The 26,459-nt window shown below is 39.3% G+C and overlaps 2 protein-coding genes across 4 annotated transcripts in view; one reads left to right on the forward strand and one right to left on the reverse strand.

The window, feature by feature from the left end:
- LOC117337496 (NEDD4-like E3 ubiquitin-protein ligase WWP1) overlaps positions 1-16,666 on the reverse strand; it is a 63,057-nt gene extending 46,391 nt beyond the window's left edge. For all 3 annotated transcript variants that reach the window (XM_033898505.1, XM_033898504.1, XM_033898501.1), the window contains exon 1: positions 16,574-16,666. The gene's annotated coding sequence lies outside the window, so the exon portion shown is untranslated. The remainder of the gene's footprint in view (positions 1-16,573) is intronic.
- A 199-nt stretch (positions 16,667-16,865) lies between these two features.
- LOC117337497 (RNA-binding protein NOB1-like) lies at positions 16,866-26,459 on the forward strand. Its single transcript, XM_033898506.1, has 8 exons — positions 16,866-16,987; positions 19,310-19,442; positions 20,632-20,765; positions 21,073-21,144; positions 22,545-22,985; positions 24,405-24,502; positions 25,397-25,538; positions 26,131-26,459. Exons 1-8 carry the CDS (start codon positions 16,916-16,918, stop codon positions 26,398-26,400), a joined length of 1,362 nt encoding a protein of 453 aa, XP_033754397.1. The 5' UTR covers positions 16,866-16,915; the 3' UTR covers positions 26,401-26,459.

Here is a 26,459-nt window from a genome sequence, read left to right on the forward strand (position 1 = left end):
CTGTGTCCCTGTACAGTGACCTACTTTCACTTTGGTAGAAATCTATACTGCTGTAGTGTTTGGATTTGATGTCTAAGCAACCAACCAAGAATTAATGTTATTTTGATATAAACCAATGGCCAATGGTTTTGAATCTCTTTCCACTATGTCTTAGAAATCCCTTTCAGTATTACATACATAGCCTAATCCCTCAGTTACTACAACACATACCTGCTACACTGATACATAGATATTCTTCTTTAGTAAGGACATGACTGTTTATATCAAAAGCTGCCTATTTCCTAAACACTATAATGAAATAATATTGATTTTAGAACCAAAATCAATATTTCTATTTTCACCCTGGAATTCAACAGCCTTCCTATCATTAATCCTGAGTCGACTTCAAATGGATTTTGGCAATCAAATAACAATGGCTTCTCTAAGAAATCTGTTGAAAAAGATCTTTTTTTCTCATAACACATATACATCTCATGTTGGATATGGTTTGAAATATAGGCCATGAAATTACCATTAATGAAGGCAAATCCAAATCTATTAATACACTCTCTATATAAATTTAGAGAACTTTCCATATCTTGAATGCATGTCTTCCAAGTAAACTTATAGCTCATAATAAACATGCATAAAAAACAAGATCAGAATTATCTGCAAACTTGCCTCAATCAGACAGACCCTGCTTTATTGATTCTATGTCAACAAAAGCTATTTTACGTTGTATTTTCCTGACAAAACTTCATCATCTACACCTTAAGTCTATAAGTTTAACAGCTGGAAATCTTTACAGCACAAATCATATGCCAAGTTTCAAAAGTACCACAAAAATCAAATGGGAATATCCACTGTCCAATGTATTCCCAATGCCCTATGTAGAAATATATATTACTACGTAGAAGTCAAATATGACCTTTGTTATTCAATAATCATGAAAAAAAGGTAGTTTGAAAACTGGAGCACAATAATACATTATTTTATTTCAATGCATCTGCTGGTTTTTATCAAACTAAGAATATCAAGCCCACGGCAATACTGCAGAGAATCCAGTAATCAGTTTATGTAATATTACGTATGGGTTACGTTTGAACAGGTGTGATATTTAACATTTAATGTTAAATTATTTGACTCTGAACTTTTCTAAACTTTACAACAGACTACCTAAGTCTCCTTTGCTCTATGACTAGGATACAGTGCAGCTGGGGAGCAAACATTTTTCAAGTCACTTTCCCACAGGCAAGCAGAGCTCAGCAATCCACTTACCCGAATGCATTTTTTTCTTGGCCTATATATCATATGCTTTTTCAATTAAATATATATAAAAAGTCTATATGAAAAATCATTTATTGATCATTTCATCATTTAATATTAACAAAGCTAAAAACATTTAAAATCAATAATTGAAAGAAAAGAACACATTTTGTTATTTAAATTGCAGTAATGTTTCGTATTATTTTAATTTTTTTTTTTATTTTATATTCCTTAAGTTCATGGTCTGTATTCTTCTCCAAACATCAGTCACACAAAGCATTATTCCTACTTTGATAAAAAGATCATTTTACAGATACAAAAGTCTGATAAGAACATTAATTAGTCAAGTATAACAGTAAGTAAACTCTTTCTAACATTATTTCATACTTCAGCTGTATTTTCTATTATTTTCATTAGCTTAAAATTCTAAAAATCATCTTACCGGTAGTGACCATGGCCATGTAATTATACTAGATGCAATAGAAATTTTAGACCACGTGGTTGCAGCAAATGCTGGGCTATAATAAAACTTCTCAAAATGGTTCATTAAGTTCAGTTGTCACTTCCTGGTTATGTACCTATATGGGGTAGCTTATACATATAGCCAAGGCAGCTACCCATTGTCAGTACTATTGTATTAAACCTCTAACTCTTAAGTCCCGTACTATTGTATTAAACCTCTAACTCTGAAGTCCAAACTTTCCCAATAAACATTTATTTTTTCACCAGTTTTATTTTCTTCCTACTGCTTATTTTTAACAGACATGTTCAGTCATAACGTAATGAGTTATCTCTTACATCCTGGTAATTTATATGTATCCAGCACTATTTATGAACATTCATATATGTGTATGAGCTCCTTGGCGTAATATTACACATTTTCTTTAACATAATTAAATTTATAACCTTATTGGATGTTTTAAGTGTCTAATTATTATAGTTCTAACATACAGAGTCTTGAAAGCATAAGTAAATTCATTTTTAGTTCTTCCCGAACTGTTTTTACAAATTATACTGTCCAATATATTTGTGGCAATGATATCAGATTGAAACTATATAGCACTGTTTAATACTCAATTCTCATTAACATAGTAAAATAACCCTGATATCATTTCATGATCAACACCTAAAAAATATATCATATCATGTTTATTGTTACTTTTTGAACCCAATACACGTACGACCCACCCTCGTACGACCCACCCTCGTGACACTGTGTGTGTACAAGTTATATAAATAGAACTACCTATATACATACGTAACAGTGATATGGTTAAATTCAAATTCATACAAACCAGATTGTGGGACCTTGTGATCCCTAGTCATACAGTACCTGGGTATAATTACACTATCCCATCAGTGCTGGGTACAGGTTTTTTCAATGCTGCTGTGACAGGGTTGTTGTGAAACATCCAAGTTGTATAACATATAGATTAGACAGTTTTCTACAGGTAAACTGAGTCACAGGTGTGTCCTTACACACGGCTACAGGTGTAAACAAACCAGCTGGCCAACTAGCTATACGTATGTGCAATTGTTCTGTCACAGAAAGTCAAATATGGGCCATGATAATTTAATCCATCACATAAACTGATGTATACATATGTATATATATATGTTATATATATCAATATACATATATTTTAATTATTTAAGCAATCCAGAAGATAATTAAGTTAGTATGTAGATCTCATATATAGATCCGGGATCCAGGCCATCCTTAACTTGTATCGCCTCTAAATGTAAACGTCATGCATGGTTAACGTTGTACATGGTTGCATAAAGCAACGAGGCTTCAATTTACATGCATGTTTGCAATTGGTGTCATACATCATATGGCAGATGTTGGTGTAATACTGTGAGTATTCCAAATTTGCCAGAAGAATGAAAAACGAGAAATAAATAAAAGAATACATATCATTATCAAGGTCAAATCATAAATGAAAGATGAACAATCAAATAATATGGGAATCACTTTCAAGTAAAAACTATTACGTATAGCTCTTAATTTCTGAACAATGCTGGAGGATTTTCTTTAAAAATAAAATATTTTCAACAGTTTCTACATTTTATGATCAATAATTATTAAGCATAAATATTATGGAAAATTTGTATCCACAATTACATACTTGTATATATATGCATGTTATTTACAATTGGAACAGTGCAGCTTAATAGTTATACGTATATATAGACACCATGCAGTGAGGATCTCACCATCAACTACTTCCATGCATATTTTATGTTAAAACTATGAAGGACAGCACCCTGTGGCAGGAATCATTTAATGATAAGTGAATTCCTCTTTCTGTGTACACTGATAATTGTAAGGTTGCCAGGATGTCACCATATTATCTAATATATCCACACACAGTATACATATTACACTGTATCAATAATCAAACTCACATATTGTTGCCTTCATATAAAATAACCAATTTTAAATACCTGTCAGTCTAAAACTTATTACTTTAGCATTGTAACAGTTTTATTGCATGTTTTATGATTTCTAAACAGGGAAAAATTAAATGGATTTACTGATCAGTGGTTAATTAAATCACATATATTACAACCTTTTATGGAAATACTGAGACTGAAAAAAAGTCTGAAGTGTACTACAATTAATTTTGCCTCATTCATATTAATAAATCCATAAATCATGTTTGGGCTTTTAATTACCTAACTCATGTATAATCCTTTTCACAGATAATCTTTTTAATCCATACTCTAATCCTCTCTATGTTTTCATAACATGTAAATCATGACATAATTATAACAACAACAAGAGATCCCAGAGGGATCTTGGCGCCCACCATTGAACAATCTTTATAGGTTCCATGTCAGATTGATCTTTTCTCTATTTTTCTCTTCCTTTTACTAATCTGTGTAAATTGAGAAACATCCCTCTAGTACTTTTCAAACAAGGGGAAGCTATATATGAAATTTGAGAAAGATCCCTTCAGTACTTTCTCAGAAATAGCGATAACAATCTTCAATTGTCAAAATCCAAGATGGCTGCCTGTCGGCCATGTTGTTTTCAAATTGGTCTCAAAATGAAATATGCATAACTAGGCACCAAGGGGAAGCTACATATGAAATTTGAGAAAGATCCCTTCAGTACTTTCTCAGAAATAGCGATAACAAACTTCAATTGTCAAAATCCAAGATGCCTGCCTGTCGGCTATGTTGTTTTCCGATTGGTCTCAAAATGCAATATGCATAACTAGGCACCAAGGGGAACCTACATATGAAATTTGAGAAAGATCCCTTCCGTACTTTCTGAGAAATAGCGATAACAAACTTCAATTGTCAAAATCCAAGATGCCTGCCTGTCGGCCATGTTGTTTTCCGATTGGTCTCAAAATGAAATATGCATAACTAGGCAACAAGGGGAAGCTATATATGAAATTTGAGAAAGATCCCTTCCGTACTTTCTGAGAAATAGCGATAACAAACTTCAATTGTCAAAATCCAAGATGCCTGCCTGTCGGCCATGTTGTTTTCCGATTGGTCTCAAAATGAAATATGCATAACTAGGCAACAAGGGGAACCTACATATGAAATTTGAGAAAGATCCCTTCAGCACTTTCTCAGAAATAACGATAACAATCTTCAATTGTCAAAATCCAAGATGGCTGCCTGTCGGCCATGTTGTTTTCCGATTGGTCTCAAAATGCAATATGCATAACTAGGCACCAAGGGGAACCTACATATGAAATTTGAGAAAGATCCCTTCAGTACTTTCTGAGGATTAGCGATAACAAGAATTGTTTACGGACGGACGGAGGGACGGACGGACCACGGACGCAGGGCGATTTGAATAGCCCACCATCTGATGATGGTGGGCTAAAAATGTTGAATGATAGATATACCCTCATAATGACAAAATGTGAGAATCAATATATATCACACTTGTTCATAATTGAAATCAAAATTGTGAAACTAACCACTGATAATGGAGAATCTCCAATACAGTAGTCTATTCTCTATATGTTAAAGTGCATGTGTGAGCCACAAAAATGTGTCATACATGCATTCAGATTGTAAATAGAATCACATGAAAACCATTAACAGTATCCATCATATCATGATCACTTAGAAGTTAATCTAGACGGATTTTGCTATCGAAATTAGGTAGTATTCCCCACTGACACCCACAGTACCCATCATATGAACACCACTGACACCCACAGTATCCATCATATGAACACCACTGACACCCACAGTATCCATCATATGAACACCACTGACACCCATAATACCCATATTATGAACACCATTGATACCCACAGTACCCATCATATGAACACCACTGACACCCACAGTACCCATCATACAACACCACTGACACCCACAGTACCCATCATATGAACACCATTGACACCCACAGTACCCATCATATGAACACCACTGACACCCACAGTACCCATCATATGAACACCTTTGACACTGACAGTATCCATCATATGAACACCATTGATACCCACAGTACCCATCATACAACACCACTGACACCCACAGTACCCATCATATGAACACAACTGACACCCACAGTACCCATCATATGAACACAACTGACACCCACAGTACCCATCATACAACACCACTGACACCCACAGTACCCATCATATGAACACCATTGACACCCACAGTACCCATCATATGAACACCTTTGACACTGACAGTACCCATCATATGAACACCATTGACATTGACAGTATCCATCATATGAACACCACTGACACCAACAGTACCCATCATATGAACACCATTGACACCCACAGTATCCATCATATGAACACCACTGACACCCACAGTACCCATCATATGAACACCATTGACACCCACAGTACCCATCATATGAACACCATTGATACCCACAGTACCCATCATATGAACACCACTGACACCCACAGTACCCATCATATGAACACCACTGACACCCACAGTACCCATCATATGAACACCATTGACACCCACAGTACCCATCATATGAACACCATTGATACCCACAGTACCCATCATACAACACCACTGACACCCACAGTACCCATCATATGAACACCATTGACACCCACAGTACCCATCATATGAACACCATTGACACCCACAGTATCCATCATATGAACACCCATAGTACCCATCATATGAACACCACTGACCCCTACAGTACCCATCATATGAACACCTTTGACACTGACAGTATCCATCATATGAACACCCATGACACCCACAGTACCCATCATATGAACACCACTGACACCCACAGTACCCATCATATGAACACCACTGACACCAACAGTACCCATCATATGAACACCATTGACACCCACAGTATCCATCAAATGAACACCACTGACAACCACATGACACAGTACCCATCATATGAACACCACTGACACCCATAGTACCCATATTATGAACACCACTGACACCTACAGTACCCATCATATGAACACCTTTGACACTGACAGTATCCATCAAATGAACACCCATGACACCCACAGTACCCATCATATGAACACCACTGACAACCACATGACACAGTATCCATCATATGAACACCACTGACAACCACATGACACAGTACCCATCATATGAACACCTTTGACACTGACAGTACCCATCATATGAACACCTTTGACACTGACAGTATCCATCATATGAACACCCATGACACCCACAGTACCCATCATATGAACACCATTGACACCCACAGTACCCATCATATGAACACCATTGACACCCACAGTACCCATCATATGAACACCTTTGACACCGACAGTACCCATCTTATGAAAATCATTGACAGTATATGATAATATATCAATCATATGAAAATCATTGACAGTATCCATCATATGAAAATCATTGAGAGTATCCATCATATGAACACCATTGACAGTATCCATCATATGAAAATCATTGACAGTATCCATCATATGAAAATCATTGACAGTATCCATCATATGAACACCATTGACAGTATCCATCATATGAACACCATTGACAGTATCCATCATATGAAAATTATTTACAGTATCCATCATATGAACACCATTTACAGTATCCATCATATGAACACCATTTACAGTATCCATCAAACGAACACCATTTACAGTATCCATCATATGAACACCATTTACAGTATCCATCATATGAACACCATTTACAGTATCCATGAGAAGAACACCATTGGCAATGACTGTCCACCATATGAAATCCATTCGCATGAATATAATTCATGAATCAATAAAAGTTTACAACATGACTGGATCCATTCAAGGCATCAGAAAACTGATCAAATAATATATATCTTATCCATCAGATTTCTCAAATGGTCTGTCTCAACTAAATCATTACACATGTCAAAATGTATAGTGTGAATGACCAACAAAGTAAGGTGATTGTACTTCTGATACCACATGTACAAAATAACAAAAGCAATTATAGTGTGTAGATTTCACAGGTCATCGATCACATACCATATACATTTTTAGAAATCTATTTTTAGCTGCCCCCTGTTATAAGAAATAAATTGACAGACACAATATTTTCTTAAAATAAATATTCATGGACAAACTCAAAATCTACCAGTATAATGACAAAAGAACTTTCCATTGCACTAAATTGGACGATACACAAGAGCAATGCAAAATCAGTTAAATATAACATGTAGCAATTAAAGATGCCCTGGAGGGATGACCGCACAAAATAAACATTAACAGTATTGGAAGTAATCCAGTATGTCACCTCCAAATTTTGATAAGAACAGTAAGGCTCTTAACTCTATACATAAAATTTTATGATATATAGTGCAAGTCCATGAGACTGAATTTCAGATAGGGTGTTAACACCTGTGCAGCACAACACATGTGCTATAATACACAATACAAGTATAGATTTGTAATTATATGTAGTGGTCATAAAATTTTGAACAGTTTGTCCTCTCAAATTAAAACTTCTGACACCTTAGAGTCATTCAAGAGGAAGAGTTTCACATACAGTCAAACCTCGATGATTCGAACTTCGTTGATTCGAATTTCTCGCTGTATCAAACTTTTTGCTTGGTCCCGAATTTTCTCACTATATAACACTACTAACGAAACTATGTATGATTCGAATTTTTATAAATCGAAGTTTTCGATGTATCGAACTTTTTTCATGACCCGTTAGCTATGATATTATAAGTAATTGACATCTCATGATTCGAACAAAAAATTTACCTGTACTGACCACTGGACAGGTGTTCGTCGTGACCCCTGCGGCAAGATTTCACACCTCTCCCCCAAATGTCCTGACTGACAATAGGGATAACAATAGCGTGTGTTGTCACTCCCGGTCATGGGGTTTATTAATAATCAGACCAAATTGATAGATAAAAAGTGTATTTAGAAGCCATGACATTAAATCACTCCGGTAAAACATTTCGGTAGTCGTCTCTGATAATCTCCGCCGCCATTGAAATCAGCGTTCGGTGAGTAAATTTTACGGAACTGTAAAACAACCGGACCAATTTTAAACACAAACAATTAGCGATGGCTTCACTCATATTCAAAGTGTCACGTTTCAAACTTATACGTAAATATCCAAGTAAATCGATTATTTGTTATTCAATCATGCATTCTCCAACCGATCGGCAATCCGTATTTTATATGCACATAACGTAAACGCACGTGTCTTTAGCAGAAAAGCCTAACGACTTACGTAAGTGTGCATTGTACTTCTTTTGTTTTATGTGTTAAACGCGATATAAGTGTTTTGTAACCGATACATATTTTGTTTAATTAATAAAATGCTTAAGTATAATTAATGAAAAGAATTTTTATTTTGTTGTGTTTGAGGTATAAATTAAGTAAACTTTTCGATGTGAGCCTGACAGGCGACGATCAACACGAAGACACTGAGGACATGTAACGTTAACAGATATGGTCATTATCAAGAAAACATCGATCTATTGTCAACTATGAATAATTCGAAGTCCTGCTGTATCGAAGTTTTTCTGTTAGTCCCTTGAACTTCGAAACATCGAAGTTTGACTGTACTTTTTTATGTCTGACTTTAAATGAATAGCTACCTAATTATACTATGAATGTAACACTTTTTCACTACTAGACTTCTCAGTGAGCATAACTGAGTGGGAACAAAACATTCAATTACCTTATCAATGTCTATACATCATATTGATTGTTTTTTACTTTGTGCTACAACTGTATCTAATTCTCATTTTGCAATATTATTTCTTACCATATTATAGATGCATATATTCATCTTCACACATACTGTTGCAGTTTGTAAAGGTGGCCTCATGCTCAAGGGAGAATCATTTTTGTATCTAATATAAGCCACCTTCTGTTATTATTATTATAAAGCCTTATATATATACATTGCAGCATTTCAACTTTAAATAATGCACTTTGTCTTGGGATTCTTGTCTGCAGAATGTTTGTCCACCTCATCTATTAGTATTGTCATTTCTGGATTTTTTTTTTTGTGCGAGTAGTGTCCTGACCATGATGTATGTGTGGAGTGGAGTTGAAATGATCCTAGAGTGTTGTGTGAGGTAGGGGTGAGGAAATCCCTGATGTATAGTGTAGGGGTGGGGACATTCCTGATGTGTGTGGGGGGTAGGGGTGGGGACATTCCTGATGTGTGTGGGGGGTAGGGGTGGGGACATTCCTGATGTGTGTGGGGTAGAGATGAGGAGATTCCTGATGTATGTGGGGTAGAGGTGAGGAGATTCCTGATGTGTGGGGGGGTAGGGGTGGGGACATTCCTGATGTGTGGGGTAGGGGTGAGGAGATTCCTGATGTGTGTGGGGTAGGGGTGAGGACATTCCTGATGTGTGTGGGGGGTAGGGGTGGGGACATTCCTGATGTGTGTGGGGGTAGGGGTGAGGAGATTCCTGATGTATGTGGGGTAGAGGTGAGGAGATTCCTGATGTGTGGGGGGTAGGGGTGAGGACATTCCTGATGTGTGTGGGGGGTAGGGGTGGGGACATTCCTGATGTGTGTGGGGGTAGGGGTGAGGAGATTCCTGATGTATGTGGGGTAGAGGTGAGGAGATTCCTGATGTGTGGGGGGTAGGGGTGGGGACATTCCTGATGTGTGTATGGGGTAGGGGTGGGGACATACCTGATGTGTGTGGGGTAGGGGTGAGGAGATTCCTGATGTGTGTGGAGGGTAGGGGTGGGGACATTCCTGATGTGTGGGGGGTAGGGGTGGGGACATTCCTGATGTGTGTAGGGGAGGGGTTAGGACATTCCTGATGTGTGGGGGGTAGCTAGGGGTGAGGAGATTCCTGATGTGTGTGGGGTAGGGGTGGGAAGATTCCTGATGTGTGGGGTAAGGGTGGGGACATTCCTGATGTGTGTGGAGGGTAGGGGTGGGGACAATCCTGATGTGTGTGGAGGGTAGGGGTGGGGACATTCCTGATGTGTGTGGGGTAGGGGTAAGGACATTCCTGATGTGTGTGGTGTAGGGGTGGGGACATTCCTGATGTGTGTGGAGGGTAGGAGTGGGGACATTCCTGATGTGTGGAGGGTAGGGGTAAGGACATTCCTGATGTACTGTGGGGTAGGGGTGAGGAGATTCCTGATGTGTGTGGTGTAGGGGTGGGGACATTCCTGATGTGTATGGGGTAGGGGTAAGGACATTCCCGATGTGTGTGGGGTAGGGGTGGGGACATTCCCAGTGTGTGTGGGGTAGGGGTGGGGACATTCCTGATGTGTGTGGGGGGTAGGGACATTCCTGATGTGTGTATGGGGTAGGGGTGGGGACATTCCTGATGTGTGTGGGGGAGGGGTAAGGACATTCCTGATGTGTGTGGGGTAGGAGTGAGGACATTCCTGATGTGTGGGGTAGGGGTGGGGACATTCCTGATGTGTGGGGTAGGGGTGGGGACATTCCTGATGTGTGTGGGGTTGGAGTGGGGACATTCCTGATGTATGTATGGGGTAGGAGTGGGGACATTCCTGATGTGTGTGGGGTAGGGGTGGGGAGATTCCTGATGTGTACGGAGGGTAGGGGTTAGGACATTCCTGATGTATGTGGTGTAGGGGTGGGGACATTCCTGATGTGTGGAGGGTAGGGGTAAGGACATTCCTGATGTGTGTGGGGTAGGGGTGAGGAGATTCCTGATGTGTGTGGTGTAGGGGTTGGGAGATTCCTGATGTGTGTGGTGTAGGGGTGGGGAGATTCCTGATGTGTGTGGTGTAGGGGTGGGGAGATTCCTGATGTGTGTGGTGTAGGGGTGGGGAGATTCCTGATGTGTGCGGAGGGTAGGGGTTAGGACATTCCCGATGTGTGTGGGGTAGGGGTGGGGGACATTCCTGATGTGTATGGGGTAGGGGTAAGGACATTCCTGATGTGTGTGGGGTAGGGGTGAGGAGATTCCTGATGTGTGTGGGGTAGGGGTGGGGACATTCCTGATGTATGTATGGGGTAGGGGTGGGGACATTCCTGATGTATGTGGGGTAGGGGTGAGGAGATTCCTGATGTGTGTGGGGTAGGGGTGGGGACATTCGTGATGTGTGGGGTAGGGGTGGGGACATTCCTGATGTGTGTGGGGTAGGGGTGGGGACATTCCTGATGTGTGTGGGGTAGGGGTTAGGACATTCGTGATGTGTGGGGTAGGGGTGGGGACATTCCTGATGTGTGTGGGGTAGGAGTGAGGAGATTCATGATGTGTGTGGGGTAGGGGTGGGGACATTCCTGATGTGTGGAGGGTAGGGGTGGGGACATTCCTGATGTGTGTAGGGGAGGGGTTAGGACATTCCTGATGTGTGGGGGGTAGCTAGGGGTGAGGAGATTCCTGATGTGTGTGGGGTAGGGGTGGGAAGATTCCTGATGTGTGGGGTAAGGGTGGGGACATTCCTGATGTGTGTGGAGGGTAGGGGTGGGGACAATCCTGATGTGTGTGGAGGGTAGGGGTGGGGACATTCCTGATGTGTGTGGGGTAGGGGTAAGGACATTCCTGATGTGTGTGGTGTAGGGGTGGGGACATTCCTGATGTGTGTGGAGGGTAGGAGTGGGGACATTCCTGATGTGTGGAGGGTAGGGGTAAGGACATTCCTGATGTACTGTGGGGTAGGGGTGAGGAGATTCCTGATGTGTGTGGTGTAGGGGTGGGGACATTCCTGATGTGTATGGGGTAGGGGTAAGGACATTCCCGATGTGTGTGGGGTAGGGGTGGGGACATTCCCAGTGTGTGTGGGGTAGGGGTGGGGACATTCCTGATGTGTGTGGGGGGTAGGGACATTCCTGATGTGTGTATGGGGTAGGGGTGGGGACATTCCTGATGTGTGTGGGGGAGGGGTAAGGACATTCCTGATGTGTGTGGGGTAGGAGTGAGGACATTCCTGATGTGTGGGGTAGGGGTGGGGACATTCCTGATGTGTGTATGGGGTAGGGGTGGGGACATTCCTGATGTATGTGGGGTAGGGGTGGGGACATTCCTGATGTGTGGGGTAGGGGTGGGGACATTCCTGATGTGTGTGGGGTTGGAGTGGGGACATTCCTGATGTATGTATGGGGTAGGAGTGGGGACATTCCTGATGTGTGTGGGGTAGGGGTGGGGAGATTCCTGATGTGTACGGAGGGTAGGGGTTAGGACATTCCTGATGTATGTGGTGTAGGGGTGGGGACATTCCTGATGTGTGGAGGGTAGGGGTAAGGACATTCCTGATGTGTGTGGGGTAGGGGTGAGGAGATTCCTGATGTGTGTGGTGTAGGGGTTGGGAGATTCCTGATGTGTGTGGTGTAGGGGTGGGGAGATTCCTGATGTGTGTGGTGTAGGGGTGGGGAGATTCCTGATGTGTGTGGTGTAGGGGTGGGGAGATTCCTGATGTGTGCGGAGGGTAGGGGTTAGGACATTCCCGATGTGTGTGGGGTAGGGGTGGGGACATTCCTGATGTGTATGGGGTAGGGGTAAGGACATTCCTGATGTGTGTGGGGTAGGGGTGAGGAGATTCCTGATGTGTGTGGGGTAGGGGTGGGGACATTCCTGATGTATGTATGGGGTAGGGGTGGGGACATTCCTGATGTATGTGGGGTAGGGGTGAGGAGATTCCTGATGTGTGTGGGGTAGGGGTGGGGACATTCGTGATGTGTGGGGTAGGGGTGGGGACATTCCTGATGTGTGTGGGGTAGGGGTGGGGACATTCCTGATGTGTGTGGGGTAGGGGTTAGGACATTCGTGATGTGTGGGGTAGGGGTGGGGACATTCCTGATGTGTGTGGGGTAGGGGTGAGGAGATTCATGATGTGTGTGGGGTAGGGGTGGGGACATTCCTGATGTGTGGAGGGTAGGGGTAAGGAGATTCCTGATGTGTGGGGTAGGGGTGAGGACATTCCTGATGTGTGTGGGGTAGGGGTTGGGACATTCCTGATGTGTGTGGGGTAGGGGTAAGGAGATTACTGATGTGTGTGGGGTTGGGGTGGAGGACATTCCTGATGTATGTGTAGGGGTAGGGGTGGAGACATTCCTGATGTATGTATGGGGTAGGGGTGGGGACATTCCTGATGTGTGTGGGGTAGGGGTGAGGACATTCCTGATGTAGGTATGGGGTAGGGGTGGGGACATTCCTGATGTGTGGGGTAGGGGTGAGGACATTCCTGATGTAGGTATGGGGTAGGGGTGGGGACATTCCTGATGTGTGTGGGGTAGGGGTGAGGACATTCCTGATGTAGGTATGGGGTAGGGGTGGGGACATTCCTGATGTGTGGGGTAGGGGTGAGGACATTCCTGATGTAGGTATGGGGTAGGGGTGGGGACATTCCTGATGTGTGTGGGGTAGGGGTGAGGACATTCCTGATGTAGGTATGGGGTAGGGGTGGGGACATTCCTGATGTGTGGGGTAGGGGTGGGGACATTCCTGATGTGTTTGGGGTAGGGGTGAGGACATTCCTGATGTGTGTGTAGGTGTAGGGGTAAGGAGATTACTGATGTGTGTGGGGTAGGGGTGAGGACATTCCTGATGTGTGTGGGGTAGGGGTTGGGACATTCCTGATGTGTGTGGGGTAGGGGTAAGGAGATTACTGATGTGTGTGGGGTTGGGGTGGAGGACATTCCTGATGTATGTGTAGGGGTAGGGGTGGAGACATTCCTGATGTATGTATGGGGTAGGGGTGGGGACATTCCTGATGTGTGTGGGGTAGGGGTGAGGACATTCCTGATGTAGGTATGGGGTAGGGGTGGGGACATTCCTGATGTGTGGGGTAGGGGTGAGGACATTCCTGATGTAGGTATGGGGTAGGGGTGGGGACATTCCTGATGTGTGTGGGGTAGGGGTGAGGACATTCCTGATGTAGGTATGGGGTAGGGGTGGGGACATTCCTGATGTGTGGGGTAGGGGTGAGGACATTCCTGATGTAGGTATGGGGTAGGGGTGGGGACATTCCTGATGTGTGTGGGGTAGGGGTGAGGACATTCCTGATGTAGGTATGGGGTAGGGGTGGGGACATTCCTGATGTGTGGGGTAGGGGTGGGGACATTCCTGATGTGTTTGGGGTAGGGGTGAGGACATTCCTGATGTGTGTGTAGGTGTAGGGGTAAGGAGATTACTGATGTGTGTGGGGTAGGGGTGAGGACATTCCTGATGTATGTGTAGGGGTAGGGGTGGAGACATTCCTGATGTATGTATGGGGTAGGGATGGGGACATTCCTGATGTGTGTGGGGTAGGGGTGAGGACATTCCTGATGTAGGTATGGGGTAGGGGTGGGGACATTCCTGATGTGTGGGGTAGGGGTGGGGACATTCCTGATGTGTTTGGGGTAGGGGTGAGGACATTCCTGATGTGTGTGTAGGTGTAGGGGTAAGGAGATTCCTGATGTGTGTGGGGTTGGGGTTGGGACATTCCTGATGTGTGGGGTAGGGGTTGGGACATTCCTGATGTGTGTGGGGTAGGGATGGGGACATTCCTGATGTGTGGAGTAGGGGTTGGGACATTCCCGATGCGTGTGGGGTAGGGGTGGGGACATTTCTGATGTGTGTGGTGGAGGGGGCATCTGACTTGATGTATGTGTTGGGTAGGGGTAAGGAGATCTCTGATGTGTGTGTAGAGTTTAGGATTGAGCAGATTTCTTATGTACGTGTGGATAGCCCCTACCCTCTGGGAAGGTCTGAGGTGATCCCTGATGTGTTTGTGGGGTCGGATCGAGCAGATTCCTGATGTACGTGTAGACAGCCCCCACCCCACCTTCCCCCATCATATGTGTGGGGTAGGGTAAAATTGAGGTGATCCCTGACTATGTTTGGGGTAGAATTGAAGGGATCCCTGATGTACGAGAGATTTAGATCTATAGCTAAGAAAAAAGAAACCACTGTTTTAGAGTTGAAATGATCCCACTACACTAAATGAGCAAATATGTAAGCTTCCTGTTGTTCTAGGCATACATGTACATGTGTGTAGGGAGAATTGAGACATATAAAAGAGGTGAATAACTAGAACATGAACACCTGCCAATATTTTCATATAATTTTGTAGATAACTAATATATTCTCGATCAAATACAATGCCAATGTTCCGTATCTTTATAGTCCTTATTATTTCTTATGGTCTGACAGACAAAATTAAACTGGTCCGTTTTCGGTTTTGCTGTCCAAGCGGTTGGACCAGTTTGGTTCCTTTATGACATGAAGATGGACCTGGTGATTTCATATTGTTTTCAGACAAGCCTTAACAAAGACTCCCATGCCCTGTATTAAACATTTGCAAGTCCGTAACGATATATATTTGAAATATTATTTTTAAAAACTGACGAACCGGTTTGTAAGCAAAAACGAAAGGGCTCCTGATCTGTCAATACTGTTAATTATGCAAAAAATGGTCTATCTACCTTTCTCAAGATGTGTACACCGCTTTTATTCTTAAAACAACAGATCTATGCTGTAACGTTTAACTTGTTACGTAGCACATTGGTTGAAACAGACAGGACATCCTGGTGTCTTATCCACTGTCAACATCATGCCCAGTAACGAAAGGTCACGAGAGACTCTCGTCTGTCAGGCAACCAGATTTATGTAAATCTTAAAAGATATGACACTCAATAAATGCGACCGAAATCGATTTAACAATATAAATCAAATTTGGTAATTTGCCAGTCTCCTATTCAAGCCATGTCTGTATCGAAATGCAATGAGAATCCGACATCAATTTCATGTTCAGAAATCTTGTGAGCAGGCGAGAAATTGATTTTTTGCTCGTAGCTTCTACGAATTATGTGTCAAAATGGAAGATCCATACGAAAAAACAATACATTATCGGATATATACAAATAACATATTAAGTGTATATTCATTGGGTGTGTTACTTTTACAGAAGACTTACTCATTCAGTCGTGACCAGCCTTAGAAAATGGAGATAAATTCAGGTCGAGCCACCATATTATCCACCATAAACTAAATGATCACGTGATCTTTGACGTAACACTACCCAAACATTGCTGGAAAAAGGGAACAATTTTCTTGTTGTTGATATTATATTGATATTATTTGATTATAAAAATGAATTTGATTGCTTGAGTCTTAAACATTTATCTAGAATTTCAAACGAGATAAATATTAGACTCGACCAAAGACTAATATTTTTGCAGGTGAATTGAATGTTTGTTAACTACAGTGTATGCCAAGCTTTTGATCAACGCCGGCAAATACACACGCACATGTTAAAATGGCTGACATAGGGAAGGTCCGAAACGTGATTGCAGATGCTGGAGCTTTCATCAGAAATGCTCCTCTCCAGGTAAATCGACACGTCACCAACGTCAATATGTAAACTAGAATTATGCGTTATGGGTTATCCAAGTTTCAGAAAAACGAAATGAAGGAAAATAAAATCCCAGGTTGACATAAATAGCTGCTTATATTAGCAAGGGTCTCTAACGATCATTGGATTGGGTATCGAACGTTCAACGGTATGAGTTCATGTTGCTAAAGAGTAAAGATAGCCGGGTTCATATATAGTGGTTTTATATAAATTCCGCTTTTTATTAATTCTTTAACAATACACGTATATAAAAAAGGTCTGACTCCTGTCATAAGGCGGGCCTCAATACCTAGGGTATATAGTTCTATTCATGATTACATTTATTTGATTACACAATATGAATGCAAGTCTGCTTGAAATTTTTCAGTGTCACTGTCATTTTTAATATTTACATATACCAATAGGCGTTTTATGTATGGTCTCAGTAAGGCTATGACTGGGTCCAATAAGGGTAAAATAACATTGTCTGTCCAAATATCAAATAATTACAGTTTTAACCGAAAATCATTCAAATCAGTGTGATCTTTATATAACCTGATTCAAGTAACAGCAGTCATGAGACATCACATTGTGTGACTGTGGATTTACATGGCACTGGCAGATATGTACAGTTGAGTGTAGGCTAACCTTTACACCCTAGTGCACTACGTTTAAGCTACAGGTAAACTAGTAGTGCACTACGTCCAGTCAGGTGTGACCACAAATCCCCCCATACAGGTAATGGATAGTGCCACTGGACACTTGTGTTAGATACCTGTAGTTGTTACATATGCAAACCTGTGTAAATTGACTGCCTTATATCTGTCGTAAAAACCTCCTGACTTTACCAGGTATATTTAAATGCTAATAATTGAATAAATTTTATCTAGTATTAACTCAAAATAAAATTGGCTACAGTTCTTATATGATGATATATGATATATTGCACAAGAAGAATTAAAACTCTTATCAATTGTATTTGTAGTGGTTTTTTTATCATTAATTTTTTTAAAGATTTCATTTTAGTGTTAAATTACATGTACATGTACCTGTATGTATAATTGGTACTCTCAGGACATGACTGTTGTCATGATCACCTGGGCCCCAAGGCCCAAACCCCACCTCACCACCACCTTATGGACTTCCATAAACCTTACCTATATATATATATGTATCAGATGAGGATCAGTCTTAAGGTGTGCCTGTTTTAACACCTGGCTATAGTTTTGTCAAGTACCCAATTACTCCTCCAGGGGTCCATTTATAGCATGCTGTGCCAGGCTCCTCTGGCTTACCTACCTGTAAATAGCATCTAACACTACCCATATATAATACTACCTGTGGATGTTTTTCAAAATTTTATAGAATTTTTTTGGCGAATCATCAAAAAATAATAATTTTTATATACATTTTTCTTCACAATAAAGATATTCAATAAATAAAGTTTATATGCTGAATCTCTTAAATTACAAGAAGAGATATTCAATAAATAAAGTTTATATGCTGAATCTCTTAAATTACAAGAAGAGGTCAAATCCCCATCAATTAATCATTTTCTTAATACAATAAGGAAACGCTTAAAAATTGGCTTAAGGTTCACCACATGATTCACATGTATATATAATATGTTTGTTAGCAGGTAACTTTATAGGAGAAAATTATGAAATTACAAATACAAGTGTTGTAAAATTCAAGTGTTGTATGACAAGTACAGCTCCAGTTACATGAACATGTATGTGTGTTGAGTGTTTCCTCAGGCCATTGATACATGTACCTGGAATCTGATCCAATATACCATAATATTAACTTCTTGTTATGTAAGTCATGTCGGTAAAATAATCGTCGGTAGATTGTTCATTTCCAGTATTTTGAGTTATAAAAACAAATTTCATATACTACTTAGAATACATAATAAAAATGTCAGTTAACACATTTGATTCACAAGCAAATACCAGATAGCTATTTTTTCAATTAAATTTACACAAACGGGATATGACGACAACTGATTATTTATTTGTATTTTCATAGGTCATTTGAAACTGTCATTTATTATGTAACCAATTAACTACATCAAAAGGCCTTTCCAAATATAATCGATGATTGATTTTGAATTTGCAACCAAATTTCCATCACTATGATTGTTTGAATAAAGTTGAATTGTTGTTTTTATGAGATATTTTCAATTATATTTAGTTTAAAGTGCAAGTAATATGTCAACTTTAATGATAATATTGCTATATATTGAAATTAAATTTCCCTGGCAATATTTTCACTAATAATCGTCCGGTGTGATTTATTTACCTGTAATTTGAATTTCAGAGTATTGGAGAGAAAATTTATTCATTACCTGAAGTTGTGAAGGAGATCCGTGACAAAGCTACACTTCAGCGACTACAGGTGCTACCATATCAGCTCCAATTCAGACAGCCTTCCCCAGAGTCTATCAGAAATGGTGGGTGCTTCATAAATGATCTACAAGTATAAAACTTTTCCTTGATTTTGAAAAGAATTTTTTTCTTTTCTGAAATGAAGTTTGTATTTGATGAGAGTTCGATCAACTGTTGTACAGGTCTGTAGGTCGGGTCCCAAAATAAAACATTTTATTGTCACTGCCATGGACTGTCAGGAATATTGTTTTAACATCAAAAGCCTATATCTAGTATATTGTAATAATCATGGTTGTAATCATAGATTTGATGCTGTATTGAATACAAAATATATTAAATTTGATAGTTAATGGTGGAGTTACACAGCAATTTGATCAATGATCTTTAATCCCTCTCAACATCATTTAGTATTTAAATTACTGATTCTTGGCCGAATATTAAGACTTTTCATTCAAGTATATACTTCTAATGTGTTTTCGACATTATGTTAATCCAAATGAAATGTATCAGAGTGTTGAATTATATCTAATAAAGTGATTTTTACCTTCAGGTTAGTAATGACTGGTGTTAGAATAAGGGAAGATTCTGAATAGGTTAGATTTATTTCTGGTGCAGGATAGAAGTCGTACATACCGTACATATATAAATATATATATATATATGGTTACAGATCATTGAGTGTTATCTCAGTAGTTGTACAATATTTCTTTGTTTTCCCAGTGTTTATCGACTTTATCACTTTTCACTCGTATTACATCATAGGGAGACTATTCATAAGTAAAAAAACTTCATGAAATTCTTGTCTGGTGGGGAAATAAAGATTCTTGTTTATGAAGGTGCTGGAGGAAACAATTTCCTTATCACTTTGAACAAATCAATCTTTTTTTTAATCAGTTGGAAAGGAAAGTGTAGGGAGCTTAAGACATTATAGTGTATCCTGAGACGAGATCGGCGATTGGTAGAAATTTCTGCCTGTTTTCAAAGTTTACCTCTGATACACATATATGGGGTAATATCAGAAGTTTTTTGTTAGAGCTGTTATATATAATTATCTGGCCAGGTAAACACATGGCTTGTAATATTAGACCCTCCTTGGTCATTTCATCCTTATAGTGCACGTGTTGCATGCATGTCAGAATCGACGTGAGACGGCGATATACATTGTATCATTTAAAAGTTTCCTTTACATATACATGTTTTAAAAGTAGAAACCCTTGATTAGATCATGACCTTCTCTTTCTTTACCATTAACAGTGACTGAATTTGCTAAAAAGACGGGAGACTATCGAAGTCTGTCAGCTGTAGATATCAAGGTCATGGCCTTGACCTATCAGATGGAGAAAGAGGTCGTTGGGTCAAGTCACATCAAGGTCATACCAGACAGAAAGGTATAGTACAAGCACCTGTCAAATTGAGTTGTGTGTTTTGGTCAGTAAGAAAATAATAGTACTTAGCTTCTATTTTGTATGTACACTGTATATATATAAGAGCTCTAATTTTGTATAGTTATAGAAGCTTTAACTTGCATATATAGAAGTTCTAATTTTTAATATATATATATATATATAAAAGCTCTTGAATAGGTAGGCAAATTGGTTATATGGGGACTGGTGCACTTATTACCTTGAATAAGTAAGGCTTTTTATTTGGTGACATTTCACCTTTGATTTATCATTTATATCTCCATCTTTTCAGATAGAATGGAATGCTACCACAAAGATGTTGGAGAAACCAACTGATATTGCTGGGTTTTACATAAGTTCAAAGGTGATATAGGATATGTTAAAGAATTATAAAATAGTAATCCTAATTTTATTAAATCAGGATGCTTATCATCGAACTCCGGCAGTGGATTGCACTACACTATACTACACTCAGCTCAGTGAAAATTCCTTGTCTCAATCGAGGCCTTCTGATTGTCTTCATCACATTTTCCTATTGGAATGAGATTAAAGGTAACATAGGCTTTATAGAAGCTGCATATCTGTGGTAGTGATTGATTTCAAAAATCAGAAATTTCATATCTGATGTTTTTAACCATTTCAGCAGAATATCTTTGATGCCCTTTTGTCTGACAGAGATGTCTTCCTGTTGTCTGCGCATGCTTGTATTGATAGTCGTTGGTGGCAATTAATATTCGCACTGACTTCTTGTTGAAGTAACATTTTCAAAAACTTACATTTTTAGGAACTGTTTGTTAGCTTTTTACTTTTAGTGTTGTATTACGGTTACCAGTTGAGAAAAACACAAGGAAATACTAGATTACTTTTATTTTTACACCATAAACTCATTTCAATGCAATGACAGAATGCCTCTTTAAGCTTAATGACAACCAAATTAACACTAAGCACACCTAGACCTGTTTCTTACATCTCAAACATTGCTGTACAAGGTTATACTCATTTAAAACACTGACAACATGTAGGACTTCTTCCCCACTATATGTTTATCATAGAAATAGCACACCTTTATTGGTGAAGTCATATTGTTTCATGTCCTTTTTAATATTTTCCCCTCATGATCAGAACCTGAGTTCTTAATCTGAAAAAGTTGATTGGTTTCTATTTATAGAGTGTTGTCATTGAAAGGAGGATTTTTCGCAGAGTTGATAAACAGGTGATAAGTGTAGCATAATGTAGTACAATGACCGTGGGTATCCGTGTTGCACCTTTGTATATAAGGAAACAGTTGTCACATTATTCCTTAGGTTCACCAACATACACTGTCACTGATGATGTCCTTATTTCTTGACATTTGTCGTCAGTGGTCACGTTGTTGAATTTGAATACATGCAGCCCCCCTAATTTGTCTAAGATCAGACGTACATGACTCCACAGTTTCTGCCTTTAACACCGTTTTATAATTCTATATGCCGGGTTATCTATGTAATATTACCAAAGATACATGGTGTTTAACTTGTTGGAATTATTCTGATGTTATCAACATTTTTTTATATCGGTCTGACTTGAATCTACATTCTTATATCGGTCTCACCTGAATCTACATTTTTATATCGGTCTGACCTGAATCAATGCCAGACAGCGCTGATATAACAAATATCCATAAAATGCCAGAAATATTTAAACTTCAATTTAAAATACTGTATGTTTTACTTTTAATATGGCAATGTGAACGCTTATATAATGCCATTGTTACAATAATTATAGGCAAGTAAATCCAGGTCAACATCTGAGTGTACAGCAGACATCATAGAATCCAGGGGGGATGAGGCACATGATACACAAGAAGTGATGACATCATCAGAAGATCAGGAAAATGTAAACAGCAATTGTGAATCTAGTGAGACAGAAGAGAAAGACAGTACACCAGTCAACAGTTGTGAACAAGATTCTATATCTAACACAGAAAATGAGGACTGTGTCAATGGTAGTAGTAGACTTTTAGCTGAAGGGGATACACTTTCTGCAGATATTCTAGAGGAAGAAAGTGAGGATGAAGATGAAGATGAGGATGATGATGATGACGATGATGATGATGGATGGATCACACCTAGCAATATAAAATCTGTAAAAGAACGGATGGGAGATGTAAATACAGAAAAAGCTGATGTGCCTGTGGGCTGTCTAACTACAGATTTTGCTATACAGGTAACAGGTTTGAGCTCAAATAAAGGTAGAGATACAGTGAAACCTATCTTTAAAGACCACCTTGTATCACATAACAATTCTTACAATGTTAGTCATTAAAACATTTGAAAGACTGTGCCACTGCCTTAATGGTGTCAAAAAATATTATTAACCAATGACTTTGGACTGTCAAAAGTGGTTGTAATATTATGGAATTGCAAGGTGGCTGTATTACAGAAGCAACCAATACAAAGACATAGAGAAAAATAACGAGGTTAAAAAACCTTGGTCGTAAATTTGAGGTGGTTGTTATAAAAAAAAACTGCCTGGAGTGGTCGTAAATTTGAGGTGGTTGTTAAGTGAGGTTTCACAGTAATATTAAAAAAGATCAATACTAATAATAAAATACATATCCTACCAGTGTTGTATGATACAGATCATCTAGTCTTACTGCAGATTATTTATTTATCATTCATCATGTTAACATTAAACAGAGAAAGCACAGATAAGGATATGTCCAATTGTTCTGACCAAGAAGTCCCCGAACTGTTGACAACCCTATTAATCATAAGTTAGAATACACATAGTGTAAATACAGAGTGAGATGACTATATATATAACTGGTAAGGCATTTATAAGACCAAACAGGTCTATTGATGGTCATTACTTGACAAACGAAGCGCATTTTGTTAAAAAGATATCGGGAAGGAATGGACTAGTGTAAAGTTTGTTTCTTTTTAAAAGTTGTTTCTGTTTTCCTCTCATTTTAGGATAAAGTCACATTACAAATACAATCAACTTCATAATTTTAGCAAAAATAAATCAAAAATAAATTTCACAAGGGAAATTATAGCCAGATTTATAATTTCTGCAAAAATATTATCAGAAATAAAATTCACAGGGGAAATAATGACCAGCTTCATAATTTCTACATTCTTTTTCATGCCTGTCTCATCCCGTCCCGTCCCCTTCCCGATGCAATGTAACTAGCTAATTTCAGGAACTGCTGATGCGTTCCTTACCAAACTGTGTTTTGAGATGTCAAGTGGCAGCGGGGGTATTTATGTCTTACAGACATTTTCCAGTTTCTTTGTTCTGACAGTAAACCAGGACAATTTTATCTTCACTCATGGATGAAATTTTCCAGGTGTAACTTTTTTATAGTGTAACATAAGCTACTAAAGTGATAATGTATCTGTGATAACTTATAACTACCGATATGTTCTTTGGGGATTTCCCCACTTTAATATGTTCATATAATGTACAAGTGCAACTTGTGTGGGATTATAACAAAAAGTGAGAAAAGTTTATACATAACTTTATTTTTAGCAAATATAAAACCATCAGGTTTGTATCAATTTATATGGCAAGAATTACAGCTTGAGGAAAATTGAAAGGACAGACAAAATTAATAACAAATGTATTCTGATCTGTTTGTAGAATGTACTGATACAGATGGGCTTGAATGTGATCTCGGTGGATGGAATGTTGATAAAGAAGGCCAAAAGCTATGTTCTCCGCTGCTTTGCCTGTCTAAAGTAAGTTGATCCTTTACTATAAATGATTGGACAACACATCTAATGCTGACTTCTGTATAATGTTTCCCATGTTTGTCCTGTCTCGTCCCGCCTCACCCTGTCTGATCCCGTCTCGCCCTATCTTGCCCCATCTCCCCCTGTCTCCCCTGTCTGATCTGTCTCGTCCCGTCTGATCCTGTCTCGTCCTGTCTGATCCAGTCTCGCCCCTTCTGATCCCGTCTTGTCCCATCCTGCCATGCCACGTCCTGATTGAATGTAAACTTATAGCAACCTCATTATATAAAGATCAAGTATGAGTATACTTCAAACATCGCTGTTTTTTAGGGTTCCAAGGTCAAGGCCAAGGTCACACTTGCTATACATAGATTGATAACTGATTTAATTCAAACACCTTTCATTCTTTCATGGATTTTTATGCAAAGGTCACATGGCAGAGGGGACATTGATGTTTACATTTTCTTGTTTATGAGATAACAATCTTCCTCCCTCACCCTCCCTTTATTGTGCACTTGCTGCATACAAAATTCCTGATTTCCACCAGATGGCAATATCCAAAGTTAATGGCTCAGGAAAAAAAAAACATTGTCGTGACAAGTTGAGGTTCTTAATGGAGAGTGTAGGAGCTATAACATTATCTAAGCATAACTTGTCTTTGCAATATTAGAGAATATTCTGTGGTATTGATTTCTACATGGTCTCAGCTTGTTTTCTCTTCTGAGTCCTTAACATGTACATGTATTATATTGAATATGTCAGTGTATAAAGGTATGGTGGTCATGATCAGGTGTTCTGGACCATAGGCCTCTTGTCAACTAATTCCTAAGATGTTCTCTGTCTTTGAATGAAGAACACATTAAACTTATGTCAACTGATGTTGTATTTTTTAATTTGCAGGATAACGAGTAATGTGTTAAAAGAGTTTTGTCCCTCATGTGGTAACAATACACTACAGAAGGTCTCCATGACTGTGGAGGAGGATGGTACTATTCGGTACTTCCTGTCCCGACGTAAACCACTCAGTACCCGCGGCACAAAGGTCAGTAGAGTATTGCTACAAGTAGAATGTGTGGACAGAGGTCAGTTAATATAAGGCAAGAGAGAAGCTCACAGCCTTGAAAAACAAAGCTGAACTTGATGCTCTACATTCAGTTGTCAGTTACAGAGAGAAATAAATCTAAATCACAGATTTGATAGAATTCAATCATTGAATTATTGTATATTATTTGTAATCATGACATGTATTATACTTTCCTAAGCAGCATTTTGATTTGACAAATTTTGAATAGCATTATTGGCAGTTTTGTAATGATTGATTCTTACATTTTCATGTTTTATATGTATTTGATACCATTTTAAAATTTGACATCGGATGGGCATAGGTATTATTTGACATGGGTGGACATGGTTATAATTTGCCCAATGGTCTTCTTCTTAGTATTATGTTGTTTTTTTTCTTGAGCTGTTTTCTAGTCTTGTTTACTTTGTCAGTAAAAAACAAATTGTTGTTGGGCCAAAATACAATACAAAAACAAAAAAGTTAACGAAAATCTGTACGTTGTTTTTTACCATGAAGAACCATCTTCATCTCAATACATCTATAATTTTTGCTGGTTTTTTTTTTTCTTCAGTATTCTCTGCCATTACCAAAGGGAGGTAAACATGCGGTGAATCCCATTCTGGCTGAGGACACACCTGTTGCCCAACAGAGGGCTACACGAAAGTCTAAGCAGAAACTGAATGCTTTAAACCCCGACTTTGTTGCTGGTGGTTCCCCTTTCACTGTCAATGACATTACTAGCCGCGCATCTCAACTGGGGATTAGACAAGGACGCTCCTCTCATGGTTTCAACAAGAGGAACCCAAATGAAGTGCGCAAAAATTATGGGAAAAGGAAATAAATAATTAACTTTTTCTGGTTTATATTTAAGTAATTTTTAATAAAATTGTTATACAGGAA

The sequence above is a fragment of the Pecten maximus genome, chromosome 11, assembly GCF_902652985.1.
Source record: "Pecten maximus chromosome 11, xPecMax1.1, whole genome shotgun sequence".
Classification (NCBI taxonomy): Eukaryota; Metazoa; Mollusca; class Bivalvia; order Pectinida; family Pectinidae; genus Pecten; species Pecten maximus.

Coding starts and splice junctions, on each gene's coding strand:
- LOC117337497 (XM_033898506.1), top strand. CDS start 16,916: ATGGCTGACATAGGGAAGGTCCGAAACGTGATTGCAGATGCTGGAGCT. Junction 20,766..21,072: donor AGGTCATACCAGACAGAAAG/GTATAGTACAAG, acceptor CCATCTTTTCAG/ATAGAATGGAATGCTACCAC. Junction 24,503..25,396: donor CGCTGCTTTGCCTGTCTAAA/GTAAGTTGATCC, acceptor TTTAATTTGCAG/GATAACGAGTAATGTGTTAA.